Source organism: Pristiophorus japonicus, chromosome 1 (assembly GCF_044704955.1).
Source record: "Pristiophorus japonicus isolate sPriJap1 chromosome 1, sPriJap1.hap1, whole genome shotgun sequence".
NCBI lineage: Eukaryota > Metazoa > Chordata > Chondrichthyes > Pristiophoridae > Pristiophorus > Pristiophorus japonicus.
Window position 1 is genome coordinate 402,136,053 of NC_091977.1, and position 17,287 is coordinate 402,153,339.

General features: G+C 43.8%; 1 protein-coding gene across 1 annotated transcript in view; it reads left to right on the plus strand.

Annotated features, from left to right (window-relative positions):
* cyp7b1 (cytochrome P450, family 7, subfamily B, polypeptide 1) overlaps positions 1 to 6,340 on the plus strand; it is a 275,831-nt gene extending 269,491 nt beyond the window's left edge. The window contains exon 6 of the mRNA XM_070891825.1: positions 2,860 to 6,340. Within this exon, the coding sequence (XP_070747926.1) occupies positions 2,860 to 3,150 (291 nt within the window). The 3' untranslated portion in view covers positions 3,151 to 6,340. The remainder of the gene's footprint in view (positions 1 to 2,859) is intronic.
* Positions 6,341 to 17,287: the final 10,947 nt, after the last annotated feature.

Below are 17,287 nucleotides of genomic sequence, written 5' to 3' on the forward strand. Positions count from 1 at the left end.
CAACTTTTGTGCTAAAACTTAAAAAGAAACTTGTGTTTTTATTCCAAGGTAGTGGTCCTTTTTGATGTACAATGCAATATGTAGTAGCAGACCAGGGGATTTAACACCACAGTTCTTATGATGTCATTAGTTGCTATTTAGCTGTAAGAGGTTACAGTGTATACATTTGAGTTATTAAGCATGGCCTTACAGAGGTTTGTTTGGTTTTACTTTATTTAGGAGATGTATGTACAAGTTTGTTTTGGCTTGTAATGTTTTTTGGTAAGTGAATTGTGGAGCATGAGTGAGTGAAGTGTTTGGTTTTGTTTTTGGTTACTGTTTCAGAATACTTCAGAGTAGTTATGACAAGAGTTGTCTGATACTGAAATATAGAATATTTCATGGAATAAATCTATGTCCCATGTTTGTGAGAAAAGAGCTATGTATTACCTGCTTTCTGGGCCACATACATTATGAGAGGATTTATTTCCTTCCCAGATATCTGTTATACTTTGTTTGCAAAAAAAAATATTCCGTCACGTACCCAATGAGTTGATTACTTATTCAGATGGACCTCTTGTGGTTAAGCGGCAGGAAAAGGTTCTAATCACAAATTATGACATTTAACCTGGAGGATAATACCATTAGGTGCTGCTCTGTAGCTTCATATTTTGATGCAATTTGCAGGAATCTACATAGTATGATTACTATGAATAACTCATATATAATGTACTAATACTACGCCAGCTAATTTTGCTAGTTCAACCACTGGTCTTAGGCCTGGGAATGACAAGAAAAGTAATGTTCAAAGCACAGGTGTAATATAAGTCCAGATTTAAAACTTAATCTCTGCCCTCTCACTTAAGCAATACATGTAATGTTTATTTCCAGATCCTGACAAAGCCTGTGTTCAGTTTGTACTTGGGGGTCACAGAAAGGCCATTAACGCTTTGATAGCTGTCATTATTTGATAGATTGTATATCACTATTATGTCCTCCAGCAATGATGTTTAATAAAATTACATTTTGGATTATTTACAAAAATGATTAAAACTCTGGCCAGTGGAATATTTATAATAGAGTCCTTTTGAAAGGGCAGTGCTCAAATCTTTGAAAATGTAAACATAATGGGCTGTATTTTCCGGTCCTGCCTGCCTCTATTTTTGCCCCGGAGGGGTGACAATGGCAGCGATGAGCTCTTCTGGGTGGACGGCCAGCTTCCAGCTGGGGTTTTCGGGGCCGGTTTCGGCAGGGCGCAGACCGTTACCACCCGGAAGAGGCAACACCCCTGGTTGCGACACCGGCTCGATTTTTGAGTCCCGCCCGACCTGTGGCGCCGTGTGGCGTGCTCTGCTGTCACTGCCTGTGAACACGGGCTGTTCAACCAACCCATACCGGCTGCAGTGGGGTAAGTAATATCCGCCTCAGGTAAGTGTGATTGATTTTTCTTTTATTTTTGTTGTGATTTGTGTTGTGACGGCATGGGCTGTGTATTGAGAATGTTTTTGGTGTTTTTTTTCTCAAGTTTTTTTTCTCCCCAGGCCTCTCTTAGAGCGCTCCCGGGCCAACTGTTTAGCTCAGCATTTTCGCATGCTCAGCTGGCCTAGCGCCCTAAGAGAGGTGGGCAATGCCTCCCCTTAGCGCTCCGCCCCACACTCAGTGCCCAGCTACCCAATTTTGTGACTGAAGTGCAAACTGTTCCCTGATGCAAACTTCACTGCCCCGCCGCCATTACCGCCCAAAAATGAGCAAAGCTGAAAATCCAGCCCATTGTAACTGTAGGATCAATTGATAAGACAGAACATTGAATGCTGTCTTTTTGCTTTGCTTTTCATTTATTCAGTTGCAGTACAGCATAAGTTATAACTTAGTCATGAATAAGCATTACATTAAAAAACAAACTACAAGGAGACTGATTAAAAGGTTGCCCAGGCACACACAGACCTGAGGTTACAGTATATTGGACAAAAATATGCTAAACAAACTAAAATATTCAAACCATAAAATTACTCAAATACTTAGCAACACTGCATTAAATTGTAGAGTGTCAAGTGTTTTCACAGTGGCTTAATAGAATCCTTGGCAATCAATAAAGAAGCGAGAAAATAAAAAAGAGTTGGAGAACAGATTGTGTTCCACTTTGTGGTAGGCAGACTTGAATTTTCACAGTTAATTTGAATCTCCAACTTCTTTTAGTGTCTTTTCCAAACCCAGTTGAAACAACATAGTCTTTTCTGACATTTACTCAGTTAAGGATGCATTTCACAACAACCTATATCTTTTGGAACAATAATATGTAAGTTAATGAATATGAATGAAACTGATAAATCTTTCCACGAGTTATAAATTTAATAGCTTTATTTATCTTAAGGTCCGCAAAAGTGACTGCATCAAACAAAATCTACAATTGGCATTTTACTTTCAAACTATTTGAAGTGTAATCAAAACAATTATATAAATATACTTTTGAATTAAAACATTTTGTTGAATTTTGTTCTGATTTTTATGAACAATATTCTACAATTTTCTCCCTTTCTCTTTCCAATACACTTCTTTGACCATGGATGTTGCCAACTTTCTGACACTTCACTCAATTGGCTATTCTGCATGCGCAATCCTAACCAGTTGGCAGACTGTTCGATTATGGAGGGCACCAAAGCCAAGGCCAATGCTCTTCTCACCTGACAGTCATGTATATGCATTTTATATTAGTGGACACTGGATAAAAATCAGTAGCACGGAAGTGAATGGAAAAGAGAATCGGGCAGAATGTAAATCGGGCCACCGATTTGCCATCGTCTGTTTTGCGCTGCTGCCCAAGACAAATTTCACCCCCTATACATAAAGAACTTAAAATTTTTATTTTACATATATTTCCAGGTGTACAAGTATAACCGTTTTCTAGAAAATGGAAGAGAGAAGACTGCCTTTTCCAAGGGAGGAAAGAAGCTTCGGTATTATTTGATGCCTTTTGGTTCTGGATCTAGTATGTGTCCTGGGAGACACTTGGCAGTCACTGAGATAAAAATGTTTCTCACAATAATGCTGGCTTCATTTGACATGGAAATAATCCAAGGGGAAAAGTCAGTAGGATTTGGTAATGACCGCGCAGCCCTTGGCATCTTAATGCCAGATTCTGATGTCCGGTTCCGCTATAAATGGCATCAGTGAAGAAGCAAGTTAAACTTCTATTTTGGAACTGAGAAAATTATAAATTGGTCAGTCAGAAATTAGTTACATTTTGATTCTTACACTGACAAAACCAGATTGATGCATGCTGATTTTAACTATCAAATCTGGGAAATTCAATCTAGCATGGAGCATGTAATCTTCTGCCTTTGATGAGTAGAAAAATAAAGCAACATTTCACTTGCAAGTATTGTAATATTGTTATCATTCTTCCTTTGTTCACAGTAAAGAACACTTCCTAAAAAGTTCAAAAATGTCTTACTTCCCAAACGATGCATAACGTTCAGAGCATTTTACCACAAGCTGAACTTGAGATAGGATAGATTTTAGGACTCAACATTGCCAACATGGAATTTCATGCAGCGGAAACACATATTAAGAATTGAGCTGCTGGCAGGGATAGCAGTGTACTGAGCTGAGATGATTTTCCATCCATTGAAAGTGCTGCAGGGTCTGTTGAACTCCTGCCCCAAATTCCTGATATGTGCTCTTGGCACTTGAAGCTCCAAACTGGAAATGTACATGCCTTTATGTAACTGGTACAATGTTAAAGGGGGTGCAGAAACAAAGGGATCTGGGAGCGTTTGTACGCAAGTCTTTGAAGGAGGCAGAAAAAGTTGAGAAGGCTGTTAAAAAGCATATGGGATCCTTGGCTTTATTAATAGAGGTGTTGAGTACAAAAACAAGGAAAATATGCTAAACATAAGAAATAGGAGCAGGAGTAGGCCATACGGCCCCTCGAGCCTGCTCCGCCATTTAATACGATCTTGGCTGATCCAATCATGGACTCAGGTCCACTTCCCTGCCCGCTCCCCATAACCCCTTATTCCCTTATCGGTTAAGAAACTGTCTATCTGTCTTAAATTTATTCAATGTCCCAGCTTCCACAGCTCTCTGAGGCAGCGAATTCCACAGATCCACAACCCTCTGAGAAAAGAAATTTCTCCTCCTCTCAGTTTTAAATGGACAGCCCCTTATTCTAAGATCATGCCCTCTAGTTCTAATCTCCCCCATCAGTGGAAACATTCTCTCTGCATCTACCTTGTCAAGTCCCCTCATAATCTTATACGTTTCAATAAGATCACCACTCAATTTTCTGAATTCCAATAAGTAGAGGCCAAAACTACTCAACCTTTCCTCTTAAGTCAACCCCCTCATCTCCAGAATCAACCTAGTGAACCTTCTCTGAACTGCCTCCAAAGCAAGTATATCATTTCGTAAATATGGAAACCAAAATTGCATGCAGTATTCCAGGTGTGGCCTCACCAATACCCTATATAACTGTAGCAATACTTCCCTGCTTTTATACTCCAACCCCTTTATAAAGCATCAGTTAGGCCTAGCCCGAGTATTGTGTTCAATTCTAGGCACCACACTGTAGAAAGGATGTGAAGGCATTAGAGAGGGTGCAGAAAAGATTTACGTGAATGGTTCCAGGGATGAGGGACTTCAGTTACGTGGATAGACTGGGGAAGCTGGGAGTGTCCTCCTTAGAGCAGAGAGGGTTAAGAGGAGATTTGGTAGAGGTATTCAAAATCATGAGTAAATAAGGAGAAGCTGATTCCAGTGGCAGAAGGGTCAGTAAAACATAGAAAATAGGCGCAGGAGTAGGCCATTCGACCCTTCGAGCCTGTACCACCATTCAATATGATCATGCAACTTCAGTACCCCATTCTTGCTTTCTCTCCATACCCCTTGATCCCTTTAGCCGTCAGGGCCACATCTAACTCCCTTTTGAATATATCTAACGAACTGTCCTCAACAACTTTCTGTGGTAGAAAATTCCATAGCTTCATAATTCTCTGAGTGAAGAAGTTTCTCCTCATCTAGGTCCTAAATTGTTTACCCCTTAACCTTAGACTGTGACCCCTGATTCTGGACTTCCCCAACATTGGGAATGTTCTTCCTGCAGCTAACCTGTCCAATCCCATCAGAGTTTAATATGATTCTATGAGATCCCCTCTCATTCTTCTAAATTCCAGTGAATATAAGCCTAGTCAATCCAATCTTGCTTCATATGTCAGTCCTGCCACCCCGGGAATCAGTCTGGTGAACCTTCACTGCACTCCCTCAATAGCAAGAATGTCCTTCCTCAGATTAGTAACCAAAGGATACAGATTTAAGGTGATTGGCAAAAGAACCAGAGGTGTCATGAAGGAAAAAAAGTTTTCCGCGATTTGTTGTGATCTGGAATGCACTGCCTGAAAGGGTGGCAGAAGCAGATTCAATAGTAATATTCAAAAGGGAATTGGATAAATAATGAAGGGGAAAAATTACAGGGCTATGGAGAGATAGCAGGATAGTGGGATTATTTGGATAGCTCTTTCCAAGACCCAGCACAAGCAAGATGAGCCAAATGGCCTCCTTCTGTGCTGTATCATTCTATGAGCAAAATCTACCTCAATATTAATTTGGTTTGAATATGATAAATACAATTTGTCATGATAAAACTCTGAAATACATTACTTCTGCATTTTATTAATTTCTCCAATATCCCTGTAAAAAGATAGTTACTGAAATGCTGGTTAGAAAAGCCCACAATCCTTGCTCTCTTCCCCCTTTCTTTTTCAATATTCTGTATATTAATGTACTATTACGTTATAATGAGAAAATAAAACTTGCATTATGCTTTGCCTTATATTATCTTAGGTACAGCAATGCTTACTCCTGTTCGAGATTAACATTGCAAAATAATTAAGAAATCCACTTTGCATGAAAGAATCACTTGTATTATGTTCCATTTTATATGAAGGTCTGTAGTTAAATCTTAGAATTAAAAAAACTGCAAATGTAATTGACAGGCAATATCTGTAAAGCTGTAACTGTCATATAACATAGCCTTGGATATTTCTAATCTTCTTATGGATACATCTATATGTTTATTCCTTTCAGTACAAGTAAATAGATATGATAGGCTGATAGGTAATGCAATCATGTTATGGAGCCTTTTTGAGTTTTGCTATGTTGAGCTAGTAAAACCAAGAGTAAAAGTCATGGAGGAGGTGATGTAATGGCCTGTCAGTTGAGCTTAAAAGCAAGACCATTGTAATATGAGGTTGGGAGATGAAGGAAGACATCTGGAGGGTTTTGTAATGTGTGTATCTTCTGCAGCAAAACATCATTTGTGACCTCTGTGTTGGTTGGAAATCTTTAATAAACAGCAAGTGTTTTACTCCGTGTCCAAGAATTCATTGTTGGCATATAGAAAGAAAGACTTGCATTTATATAGCGCCTTTCATGACCACCAAACATCCCAAAGTGCTTTTTCAGTCAATGAAGTACTTTTTGAAGTGTCGTCACTATTGTAATGTAGGTATAGGCAGAGGAATGCAGCCTTTGTCTGTATTATTACAAAATTCACATTCCTAACACTGTAAACAGTGTTTGCATCTTATATTTAGGAATGTGCCCATACTGCCCAACATATGGCTATCATCATAGGCAGTCTTGCTTCCACTCTTAAAATGAGTCGTTAGGTGGCTGAACAGTCCAATACGAGAGCCACAGTCCCTGTCACAGGTGGGACAGGTAGTCGTTGAGGGTAAGGGAGGGTGGGACAGATTTGCCGCACGCTCTTTCTGCTGTCTGCACTTGATTTCTGCATGCTCTCGGCGATGAGACACGAGGTGCTCAGCACCCTCCCGGATGCACTTCCTCTACTTAGGATGGTCTTTGGCCAGGGACTCCCAGGTGTCAGTGAGAATGTTGCACTTTATCAGGGAGGCTTTGAGGGTATCCTTGTAATGTTTCCTCTGCCCACTTTTGGCTCATTTGCCGTGGAGGAGTTCCGAGTAGAGCACTTGCTTTTGGAGTCTCGTTCTGGCATGCGGACAATGTGACCTGCCCAGTGGAGCTGATCAAGTGTGGTCGGTGCTTCAATGCTGGGGATGTTGGCCTGGGCGAGGTCGCTAATGTTGGTGCAGCTGTCCTCCCAGGGGATTTGTAGGATCTTGCGGAGACATCGTTGGTGTTATTTCTCCAACGACTTGAGGTGTCTACTGTACATGGTCCATGTCTCTGAGCCACACGGGAGGATGGGTATTACTACAGCCGTGTAGACCATGAGTTTCGTGGTAGATTTGAGGGCCTGGTCTTTGAACACTCTTTTCCTCAGACGACCAAAGGCTGTACTGGTGCACTGGAGGTGGTGTTGAATCTCGTCATCAATGTCTGCTCTTGTTGATAAGACGCTCCCGAGATATGGGAAATGGTCCACGTTGTCCAGGGCCGTGCCATGGATCTTGATGACTGGGGGGCAGTGCTGTGCGGCGAGAATAGGATATACAATAACGTTAGCCACTCAGGGCATAATAATGGGACCCTCTTATGATCTGAATTTAACATTCATATCTTTCTCACATGCCCTCACATACACCACCTACTTTTTAGAAGATGGACTGAGAACACACCTGGTAAGATGAGGCCAGATATAAATTAGTATACAGTTTATTTCACAGGCAATGCCACAGTGAAAGTAAGTTCCACGTACGTAAGTCAATTTCACTTCTCTCCTCAAAAAAAATGGGTAAATAAATAATAAAGCATGCATTTCATGAGCTGATTTACTTATTTTGACATCTTACTTTCAGACTACTTCTAACTGCCAATACTGACGAGTTGCATTTTTAACCTCCAGCTCTAAGCCAAAGATTGTGTCTCATGAATTAACGCTCTTGAAGGCAGAGCTTGGCATGTGGGGTGCACAGCAAAAATTGCAGTCAAGGGGGTGGGCAGATCCCGCAGAAATTTCTATGAATGTGCTTTCCATGCCTCTCAATGCCACCCATCGGACCCAGAAAAGTCAGCTTCCGGGCATGGATTTTGCCTCCCTTATATTGATAGTGCATGGTCAGTGTTGGGAGTACCAGACATCTGCCACACACTATCAGTTTTGAGTTCAACCACCACTCCAGGACATGAGCACATGATCTAAGTTGATGGTTCAGTGGAGTACTGAGGAAGTGCTGGATTGTTGGATGTACTGTCATTCAAATGAAACATTAAACAATAAGTCCTCCTGTAGGTCTGGTAGTTCAAATGATGACTACACTTGAAAAATAATCCATTGATTATGACATGCTTTGGGACATCCTGAGGATGTGATAAAGTGCTTGTTACAAATTTATGTCTGCCATAGATACTCTCACAGGTCCAGCAGCACAGGTATCCCTGTAACTGGGCTGAGTACTTATGTCCCAGAGTTAACTCTACTGATACAACAGCGTAATCTAGGAGCTGCGACAATGCCCTTTGAAATATGAAGTGGATACTGTAAACTCACATGCCCCCGCGTGCCCTTCTCCAATCTTTCAATAGGTGGATTAATGAACGTTAAAGACGAGGTCAATGACAAATCAAGAAGCTGGTTTATTTTGTAAAAAAAAATTCCTATAACAACAAAAATATGCTACACTATCCCAAAATTCAATGTTTTGATATTTCTGCAGATAACTGTCGCTGCTATTATTAGTTTGACATCTGGAACTTCTATACCGCCGTGGAGCTCTATAAGGCATCTTTGAGGCATGCTACCGTAAACATCCTTTTTAATTTCCTCTTGAGCTATTTACATGAAACCAATGATATTGTTTTATTTGTCGACCTGATGAAATGTAGTCAACAAAAAAATATTTACTCAAAGGTTTGTCAACAAATCTTGTGATAGAGAGAAATTCTGAAATTATTCTATCTAGTGTACACACACTGAGAAAATATATTAACACATTTCTGCCTCAGAGAATTATTTGTTAACACCTTATAAACCCAGAGAGCCTTTTTATTACCATATTTTAGAAGCTATTTTAATGACTAGATCATTGCTGTTGCTAAATGTCCTAATTTTCTTGTTAAAATAACCAGATCTTGCCAATGCTATTTTACTCCCAAGATGTGCTTGGTTCAGTATAGTGCCTTCATTAAACAGTTCTGCTGATTTCCACCATAACTACTGCTATTGTTGCTGCTGCTATTGCTCTCTTGCTACCTCTGCCTGTCTGTCTTTGTTTCTGTTACGCATATGACATATTATTATAGACTTGACTAACTTCAATCCGTCTCATTGAGAAACCCATACTGTAATAGATATTAAGCGAATTGTCAAACCACCATGAATTTAAACTGGTCATTATATCCATTTAAAATTCTTCTGTATTATGTTGGCATTTAGCTGTCTATGGAAGGCTAGCTGATCTAACCTACTGCTAACATAATTCCTGACGCATATGCACATTATTTGACAGTATCATAAATTTCTCCTGCATGGTGGTTACCAGCATGATAATGATTACTTTAACAATAATGGCCAGAAGTGGAAATAGTCAATTAAAAAAATTACCAAATGCTACATCATACAAATAATTCTCTTGATAAAGGTCCCCATTCTGGTATTTCCAGTCATTACAATATGACAGTGATTATTCCAAAGATAAATTGCAATAGCAGAGTCTGTGAAAAATAAAATGACCTACTTTTTATTGCTTTAACACTAAATCAGGACACTTTAGCAATCTTCAGGTTGGAATTAGTCTAGATCGATCCAGGGATCACTGGCCTACAGTCGTCCATTTAGGAATGGGGCCAAAGTATTTGTCATAAAGGTGAATTTGCCATGAGGCGCTTTGAGAACATCCAGCTATCAGCAGAGTGAATGGATCAAGACAGACTAGTCTGCCTTGAAACTTGTATGACTATAAGTGCAGGACAATATTATTTGTTTTGGTTCTCATCCAAGCTCATATTCTATCTCTAGGAGTTTGAAAGGAGAATGTAACACCCTGCTTTCCACTTCATCCAAAATATAACTTTTGATCAGTGAATCATAGCATTGTAAATCAGCTATCTTTGACCTTACACAACTCTTTCAGAATTATAGGTTTATTTAAAGGTGTCTGTTGTTCTCAATCCATCGCTTTACAAAATATTTTTTTTAAATTTTGCCCCATATGGTACTCTGGTAACCCTTTCACCTCTAAGTCAGAAGGCTGTGGGCCAAGTCCCACTCCACAGACTTGAGCACAGAATCTAGTTGAGACTTTAGTCCAGTACTGTCGGAGGTGCTGTCTTTTGGATGAGACATTAAACCGAGGCCGGTTCTGCCCAGTCAGGTGGACAAAAAGGATCCTATGGCACTATTTTGAATAAAAGCAGGGGAGTTCTTCTCCCCAATGTCTAGGCCAATATTTATCCGTCAACAAAAACCTGAAACAGATTATCTGATCAACATCACATTGCTGTTTGTGGGAGCTTGCTGTGTGCAAATTGTCTGCTACACTTCCTATATTACTGTTATGTCCCAAATAAAGCAATGTGACTGAATACTGTGGACTTGAATAAGTGTGACCTTAGTCTCTTTATTCTGACTCCAGATTGCTGGCACAGCATGGGAGGCCTGCTTATATGCAATGCTCCCATGGGATGCTGGGATCCCTTGGGACTCCACTAGATGCACCCTCTGATGGCGGTAGAATGCTGGTTACAAGGTGTTGCATACATAACTTCACTCCCCCCCCACCGGCCAAAGTCAATAGTACACTTATTTACAGGGTGAGACGATCTGGGGCTTTCCGCTCCCTAGTCGATCGTCTCTGTACAAACACAGGCACAGGTGAGTTGGTTGGGCCTTCGCTGGGCTGCTGCGCAGTTGGCGTTGCTGTGCTGCTGGGTGGGGATGATGAGTTCAGCTTCGTGGTCAACCGTGATGTCGGTTGCCACTTGTGTGTGTATCGGAGGGTCAAAGTTGGTGGTGTCCTCTTCAGGTTGCTTGTGGCTGTCTGTGAATCGCAGTTTGGTTTGGTCCAAATGCTTTCTGCAAGTTAGTCCATTTGCAAGTTTGACCTCAAACACCCTACTCCCTTCTTTGCCATGACAGTGCCAGCAAGCCATTTGGGACCATGTCCATAGTTGAGTACAAGTACAGGGTAATTGACTTCAATATCGAGTGACAAATTTGCGCGATCATGGTACATGCTTTGTTGATGCCGCCTGCCCTTGACGTGATCATGGAGATCAGGATGGACTAGAGAGAGCCTTGTTTTGAGTGCCCTTTTCATGAGCAGTTCGGCGGGGGGAACCCTGGTGAGCGAGTGGAGTCTTGTGCGGTAGATGAGCAGGACTCGGGACAGGCGGGTCTGCAAGAAGCCTTCCGACATGCGTTTCAAGCTTTGCTTGATGGTTGGGACTGCCTGTTCTGCCTGGCCATTGGATGCGGGCTTGAACGGGACAGATGTGACATGCTTGATCCCATTGCAGGTCATGAATTCCTTGAATTCAGCGCTGGTGAAGTACGGCCCATTGTCGCTGACAAGGACATCAGGCAGGTCGTTAGTGGCGAACATGACTCATAGGCTTTTGATGGTGGCAGTGGACACGCTTACAGACATTATTACACAATCAGTCCATTTTGAATAAGCATCCACAACAACCAAAAACATTTTGCCTAGAAACAGGCCAACAAAGTCAACGTGGATCCTAGACCATGGTTTGGAGGGCCATTACCACAAACTTAGCGGTGCCTCCCTGGGTGCATTGCTCAGTTGCGAGCAAATGTTTCATTGGCGCATGCAAGATTCCAAATCTGAGTCAATGCCGGGCCACCACACATGGGATCTGGCTATAGCTTTCATCAGTACTATGCCTGGGTGGGTACTGTGTAGGTCGCGTATGAACGTTTCCCTGCCTTTCTTAGACAAAACTACGTGATTACCCCACAAAAGACAATCCGCCTGTATAGACATTTCGTCTTTGTGCCGCTGGAATGGCTTGATCTCTTCATGCATCTCCGCTGGGACGCTGGACCAGCTCCCATGGAGGACACAGTTTTTTTACAAGGGACAGTAAAGGCTCTTGGCTGGTCCAGGTCCTGATCTGGTGGGCCGTAACGGGTGATGTTTCGTTTTCAAATGCATCCATTACCGAGAGCAAGTCTGCAGGCTGTGCCATTTCCACCCCGGTGGTGGGCAATGGTAGCCGACTGAAAGTATCAGTGCAGTTCTCTGTGCCTGGCCTGTGGCGAATTACATAGTTATATGCAGACATTGTGTGCGCCCATCTTTGGATGCTAGCAGAGGCATTGGTATTAATACCTTTGCTCTCTGAGAATAGCGAGATTGAGCGATATGGTCCGTTTCTAACTCGAACTTAAACCTAAACAGATACTGGTGCATTTTTTTCACGCCTTAAATGCATGTCAGAGCTGCTTTTTCAATCATGCTGTAGGCCCTTTCGGTCTTGGACAAACTCCTGGATGCATAAGCGACCGGTTGCAATGTTCCCAATTCGTTTGCTGCTTGTAACACACACCCGACCCCATACGAAGACGCATCGCAAGCTAGCACTAAAGATTTACATGGGTCATACAGAACAAGCAGTTTGTTGGAACATAACACATTTCTGGCTTTCTCAAAAGCAGTCTCTTGTCATTTCCTCCATACCCAGTCACCCAGTCATCTACCTTGCATTGCAACATGTGTAGAGGTTCTAGCAAGGTGCTTAACCCGGGTAGGAAATTACCAAAATAATTGAGGAGTCCCAGGAACGACCGCAGCTCTTTCATGTTCTGTGGTCTTGGCGCGTTTTTGATGGCCTCCGCCTTGGCATCGGTGGGTTTGATGCCGTCTGCTGCGATTCTTCTCCCTAAGAACTCGACCTCTAGCACCAGGAACACACACTTCGAGCATTTCAATCTGAGTCCCACACGATCTAGCCGACTTAGAACCTGTTCCAGGCTCCCCAAGTGTTCAATGGTGTCCCAACCAATGATCAATACGTCGTCCTGGAAAACCACGGTGCGCGGAACCGACTTTAGCAGACTCTCCATGTTCCTTTGAAAAATAACCGCGGCCGATCGAATCCCAAACAGGCATCTATTGTAGATGAACAGACCTTTGTGCGTGTTGATGCAGGTGAGGCCTTTCGAAGATTCCGCCAGCTCCTGTGTCATGTAGGCCGAGGTCAGGTCCAACTTGGTGAACATCTTCTCTCCTGCCAGCATCGCAAATAGGTCGTCTGCCTTGGGTAGCGGGTACTGGTCCTGCAGCAAAAAACGGTTAATCGTTACTTTATAGTCCCCACAAATTATGACCGTGCCATCGCCCTTGAGAAGCAGAACAATCGGACTGGCCCACTCGTTGAACTCAACCGGCATGATGATGCCCTCTCGTTGCAGCCTGTCCAGCTCGATCTCCACTTTCTCTCGCATCATCTATGGCACCGCACATGCCTTGTGGTGGATGGGTCATGTATCGGGAACCAAGTGGATCTGCACCTTCACCCCAGAGAAATTTCCGATGCCTGGCTCAAACAACGACGGGAGCTTGCTCAAAACCTGGGCACATGAGGCATTGTCGACGGACGAAAGCGCTCGGATGTCATCCCAGTTCCAGCGGAATTTTCCCAGCCAGCTTCTGCCAAACAGTGTGGGGCCATCTCCTGGTACAATCCATAGTGGTAGTTCATGCACCGCTCCATCATAGGAGACTTTTACTACTGCACTGCCAATTACAGGGACCAGCTCTTTACTGTAAGTTCTCAGCTTGAGGGTATGAATAGGGCTCAGCTTGGGCCTTTGTGCCTTGTTACACCACAGCTTCTCAAAGGCCTTTTGCTCATGATAGACTGACTCGCACCCATGTCCAATTCCATGGATACTGGAATTCCGTTCAGTTCAACTTTTAATATGATCGGTGGACATTTTGTGGTGCAGGTGTGTACCCTGTACACTTCTGCCTCCTCGGTTTGAGTCTCTATTTCAGTTTGATCCGCCATGGATCGGCCTTCCTCTACAACGTGGTGGTTTGCAGAGTTTGCAGCTTGTCTGCACATTAGCTGGAGGTTTCCCATTGTTCCACAGCCTTTTGCACGCATAATGTTTGAAGCGGCATTGATGGGCTCGATGATCACTGTGGTGTCCTTACACCTTACTCTCAAATCACACGACGCATGTACTGCAGACAAAGTCACTACATGACCTGAACCTTTATTCCCAGGACCAAGAAGTGCTGACCCTGCGTGGGACCTCCCTTTAAATACCTAGATGACCAGGTGAGGAGTGTCTCCCACAAGTTCACCCCCTGTGGTCAAGGTGTGCATTACTCAGGTGTATACAATGTACAGTGTTGTTACATAAGGGTTACAGTTATGTGAAGGTTACAAACATGACATCACCTCCCCCCAATGTCTTTGGGTCAAAGATTGAGTCTTTCAGGCGGTCGACGCTCTCTCGTGGAGCGCCGCAGTTGGGGCTCTGGTGGTTGGGCCTTGGCATGCAGCTCTGTTGCCTGAGGAGATTCCGGCCTGTCCGGGCTGACCGCAGGGACTGTGCATGCTGGTGAATGTCCTGGTTGCTCGTTCTCTGGCAGTGGTGTGGGTGACATCTCACGATCTTCCGCAGGTTCCTCAGTGTTCATGCTGAACCTTTTCTTTACTTGGTCCAGATGTTTGCGGCATATCTGCTCATTGTTAAGTCTCACCACTATGACCCTATTCCCCTCTTTGCCAATTACAGTACCTCAAGCCACTTGGGTCCCAAAGCATGATTGAGAACGAATACAGGGTCATCGATTTCTATGCATCTCCCCACTGAGTTGCGATCATGGCAGTCGATTTCGGACTGGCGCTTGCCCTCAACAATGTCTAACAGGGCTGGATGAATGAGGGACAGCCACATTTTAAACGTGCATTTCATGAATAGTTCCGCGGGCGGGACTCCCGTGAGCAAATGCAGCCGAGACCTATAGACCAGCAGGAAGCGCAATAGGCGGTACTGAAGGGAGGGTCCTTGAATCCGAAGCATGCCCTGTTTTATGATTTGAACCGCACGTTCCGCCTGGCCATTGGAAGCCGGCTTGAACAATGCTGTCCTGACGTGTTTGATACCATTACCCGACATAAACTGCTGGAATTTATAGCTAGTGAAACATGGGCCGTTGTCGCTAACCAGGATGTCCGGCAAGCCGTGGGTCACAAAGACCGTATGCAGACTCTCCACGGTGGTGGATGTCATGCATGAATTCAATATGATGCACTCAATCCATTTTGAGTATGCATCGACAACAATCAGGAACATTTTTCCCATGAACGGGCCCGCGTAGTCTACATGAATATGTGGGCCAGGGCCACGGGCTGAGTGGGGCCTCCCTGGGGGCATTTCCCAGCTGAGCACACGTCGTGCACCTGTGAACCCAGTGTTCCAAATCTGAGTCAATTCCCGGCCACCATACATGTGACCGGGCAATGGCCTTCATTAGCATGATGCCTGGGTGCTCGCTGTGGAGATCCCTGATGAATGCTTCCCTTCCTTTCTGGGGCATGATACCCAGCTGCCCCATAGCAGACAGTCGGCTTGGATGGAGAGCTCGTCCATCCATCTGTGAAACGGCCTGACCTCCTCGGGGCATGCTCCGTGTGCGAGCGCCCAATCCCCGGTCAGGACACATTTCTTTATCAGGAATAGGAGGGGGTCTCTGTTGGTCCAGATTGTGATCTTGTGGGCTGTGATGGGGGAGCCTGCGGTGTCGAAAGCCTCAACGGCCATGACAATCTCCATGCTTTGCTCCGACGCTCCCTCGGTGGTTGCCAGTGGGAGCCTGCTGAGTGCGTCAGCGCAATTTTCGGTGCCTGGTTGGTGCAGTATGGTGTAGTCATACGCAGCCAGCGTGAGGGCCCACTGCTGTATGCGAGCTGACACATTGGCATTGACAGCCTTGCTGTCGGACAACAGGAATGTTAACGGTTTGTGGTCCATTTCTAACTCGAACCTTCTGCCAAAAAGGTACTGGTGCATCTTTTTTACCCCGTAGACACATGCGAGTGCTTCCTTTTCAACCATCCCATATCCCTGCTCTGCCTGGGACAGCGACCTGGAGGCATAAGCCACAAATTGGATTTGGCCCTCATCATTATTCTGCTGCAACATGCACCCAACCCCATGGGATGATGTATCACACATTAAAACTCCAGGATGATCAGGGCTGGGAACTCAACATGCAAGGGTACTCAACATTCAGGAAGGATAGAATAAAAGGAAAAGGAGCTGGTTAAAGAGGAGATTAATGCAACAGTTAGGAAGGACATTAGCTTGGATGATGTGGAATCTATATGGGTAGAGCTACAGAACACCAAAGGGCAAAAAACGTTAGTGAGAGTTGTGTACAGACCTCCAAACAATAGTAGTGATGTTGGGGAGGGCATCAAACAGGAAATTAGAGGTGCATGCAATAAAGGTGCAGCAGTTATCATGGGTGACTTTAATATGCATATAGATTGGGCTAACCAAACTGGAAGCAATACAGCGGAGGAGGATTTCCTGGAGTGCATAAGGGATGGTTTTCTAGACCAATATGTCGAGGAACCAAATAGCGGGGAGGCCATCTTTGACTGGGTGTTGTGTAATGAGAGAGAATTAATTAGCAATCTCGTTGCGCGAGGCCCCTTGGGGAAGAATGACCATAATATGGTGGAATTCGACATTAGGATGAAGAATGAAACAGTTAATTCAGAGACCGTGGTCCAGAACTTAAAGAAGGGTAACTTTGAAGGTATGAGGCGTGAATTGGCTGGGATAGATTGGCGAATGATACTTAAGGGGTTGACTGTGGATGGGCAATGGCAGATATTTAGAGACCGCATGGATGAACTACAACCATTGTACATCCCTGTCTGGCGTAAAAATAAAAAAGGGAAGGTGGCTCAACCGTGGCTATCAAGGGAAATCAGGGATAGTATTAAAGCCAAGGAAGTGGCATACAAATTGGTCAGAAATAGCAGCGAACCCGGGGACTGAGAGAAATTTAGAACTCAACAGAGGAGGACAAAGGGTTTGATAGGGCAGGGAAAATGGAGTACGAGAGGAAGCTTGCAGGGAACATTAAGACGGACTGCAAAAGCTCTACAGATATGTAAAGAGAAAAAGCTTAGTAAAGGCAAACGTAGGTCCCCTGCAGTCAGAATCAGGGGAAGTCATAACGGGGAACAAAGAAATGGCAGACCAATTGAATAAGTACTTTGGTTCGGTATTCACTAAGGAGGACACAAACAACCTTCCGGATATAAAAGGGGTCAGAGGGTCTAGTAAGGAGGAGGAACTGAGGGAAATCCTTATTAGCCGGGAAATTGTGTTGGGGAA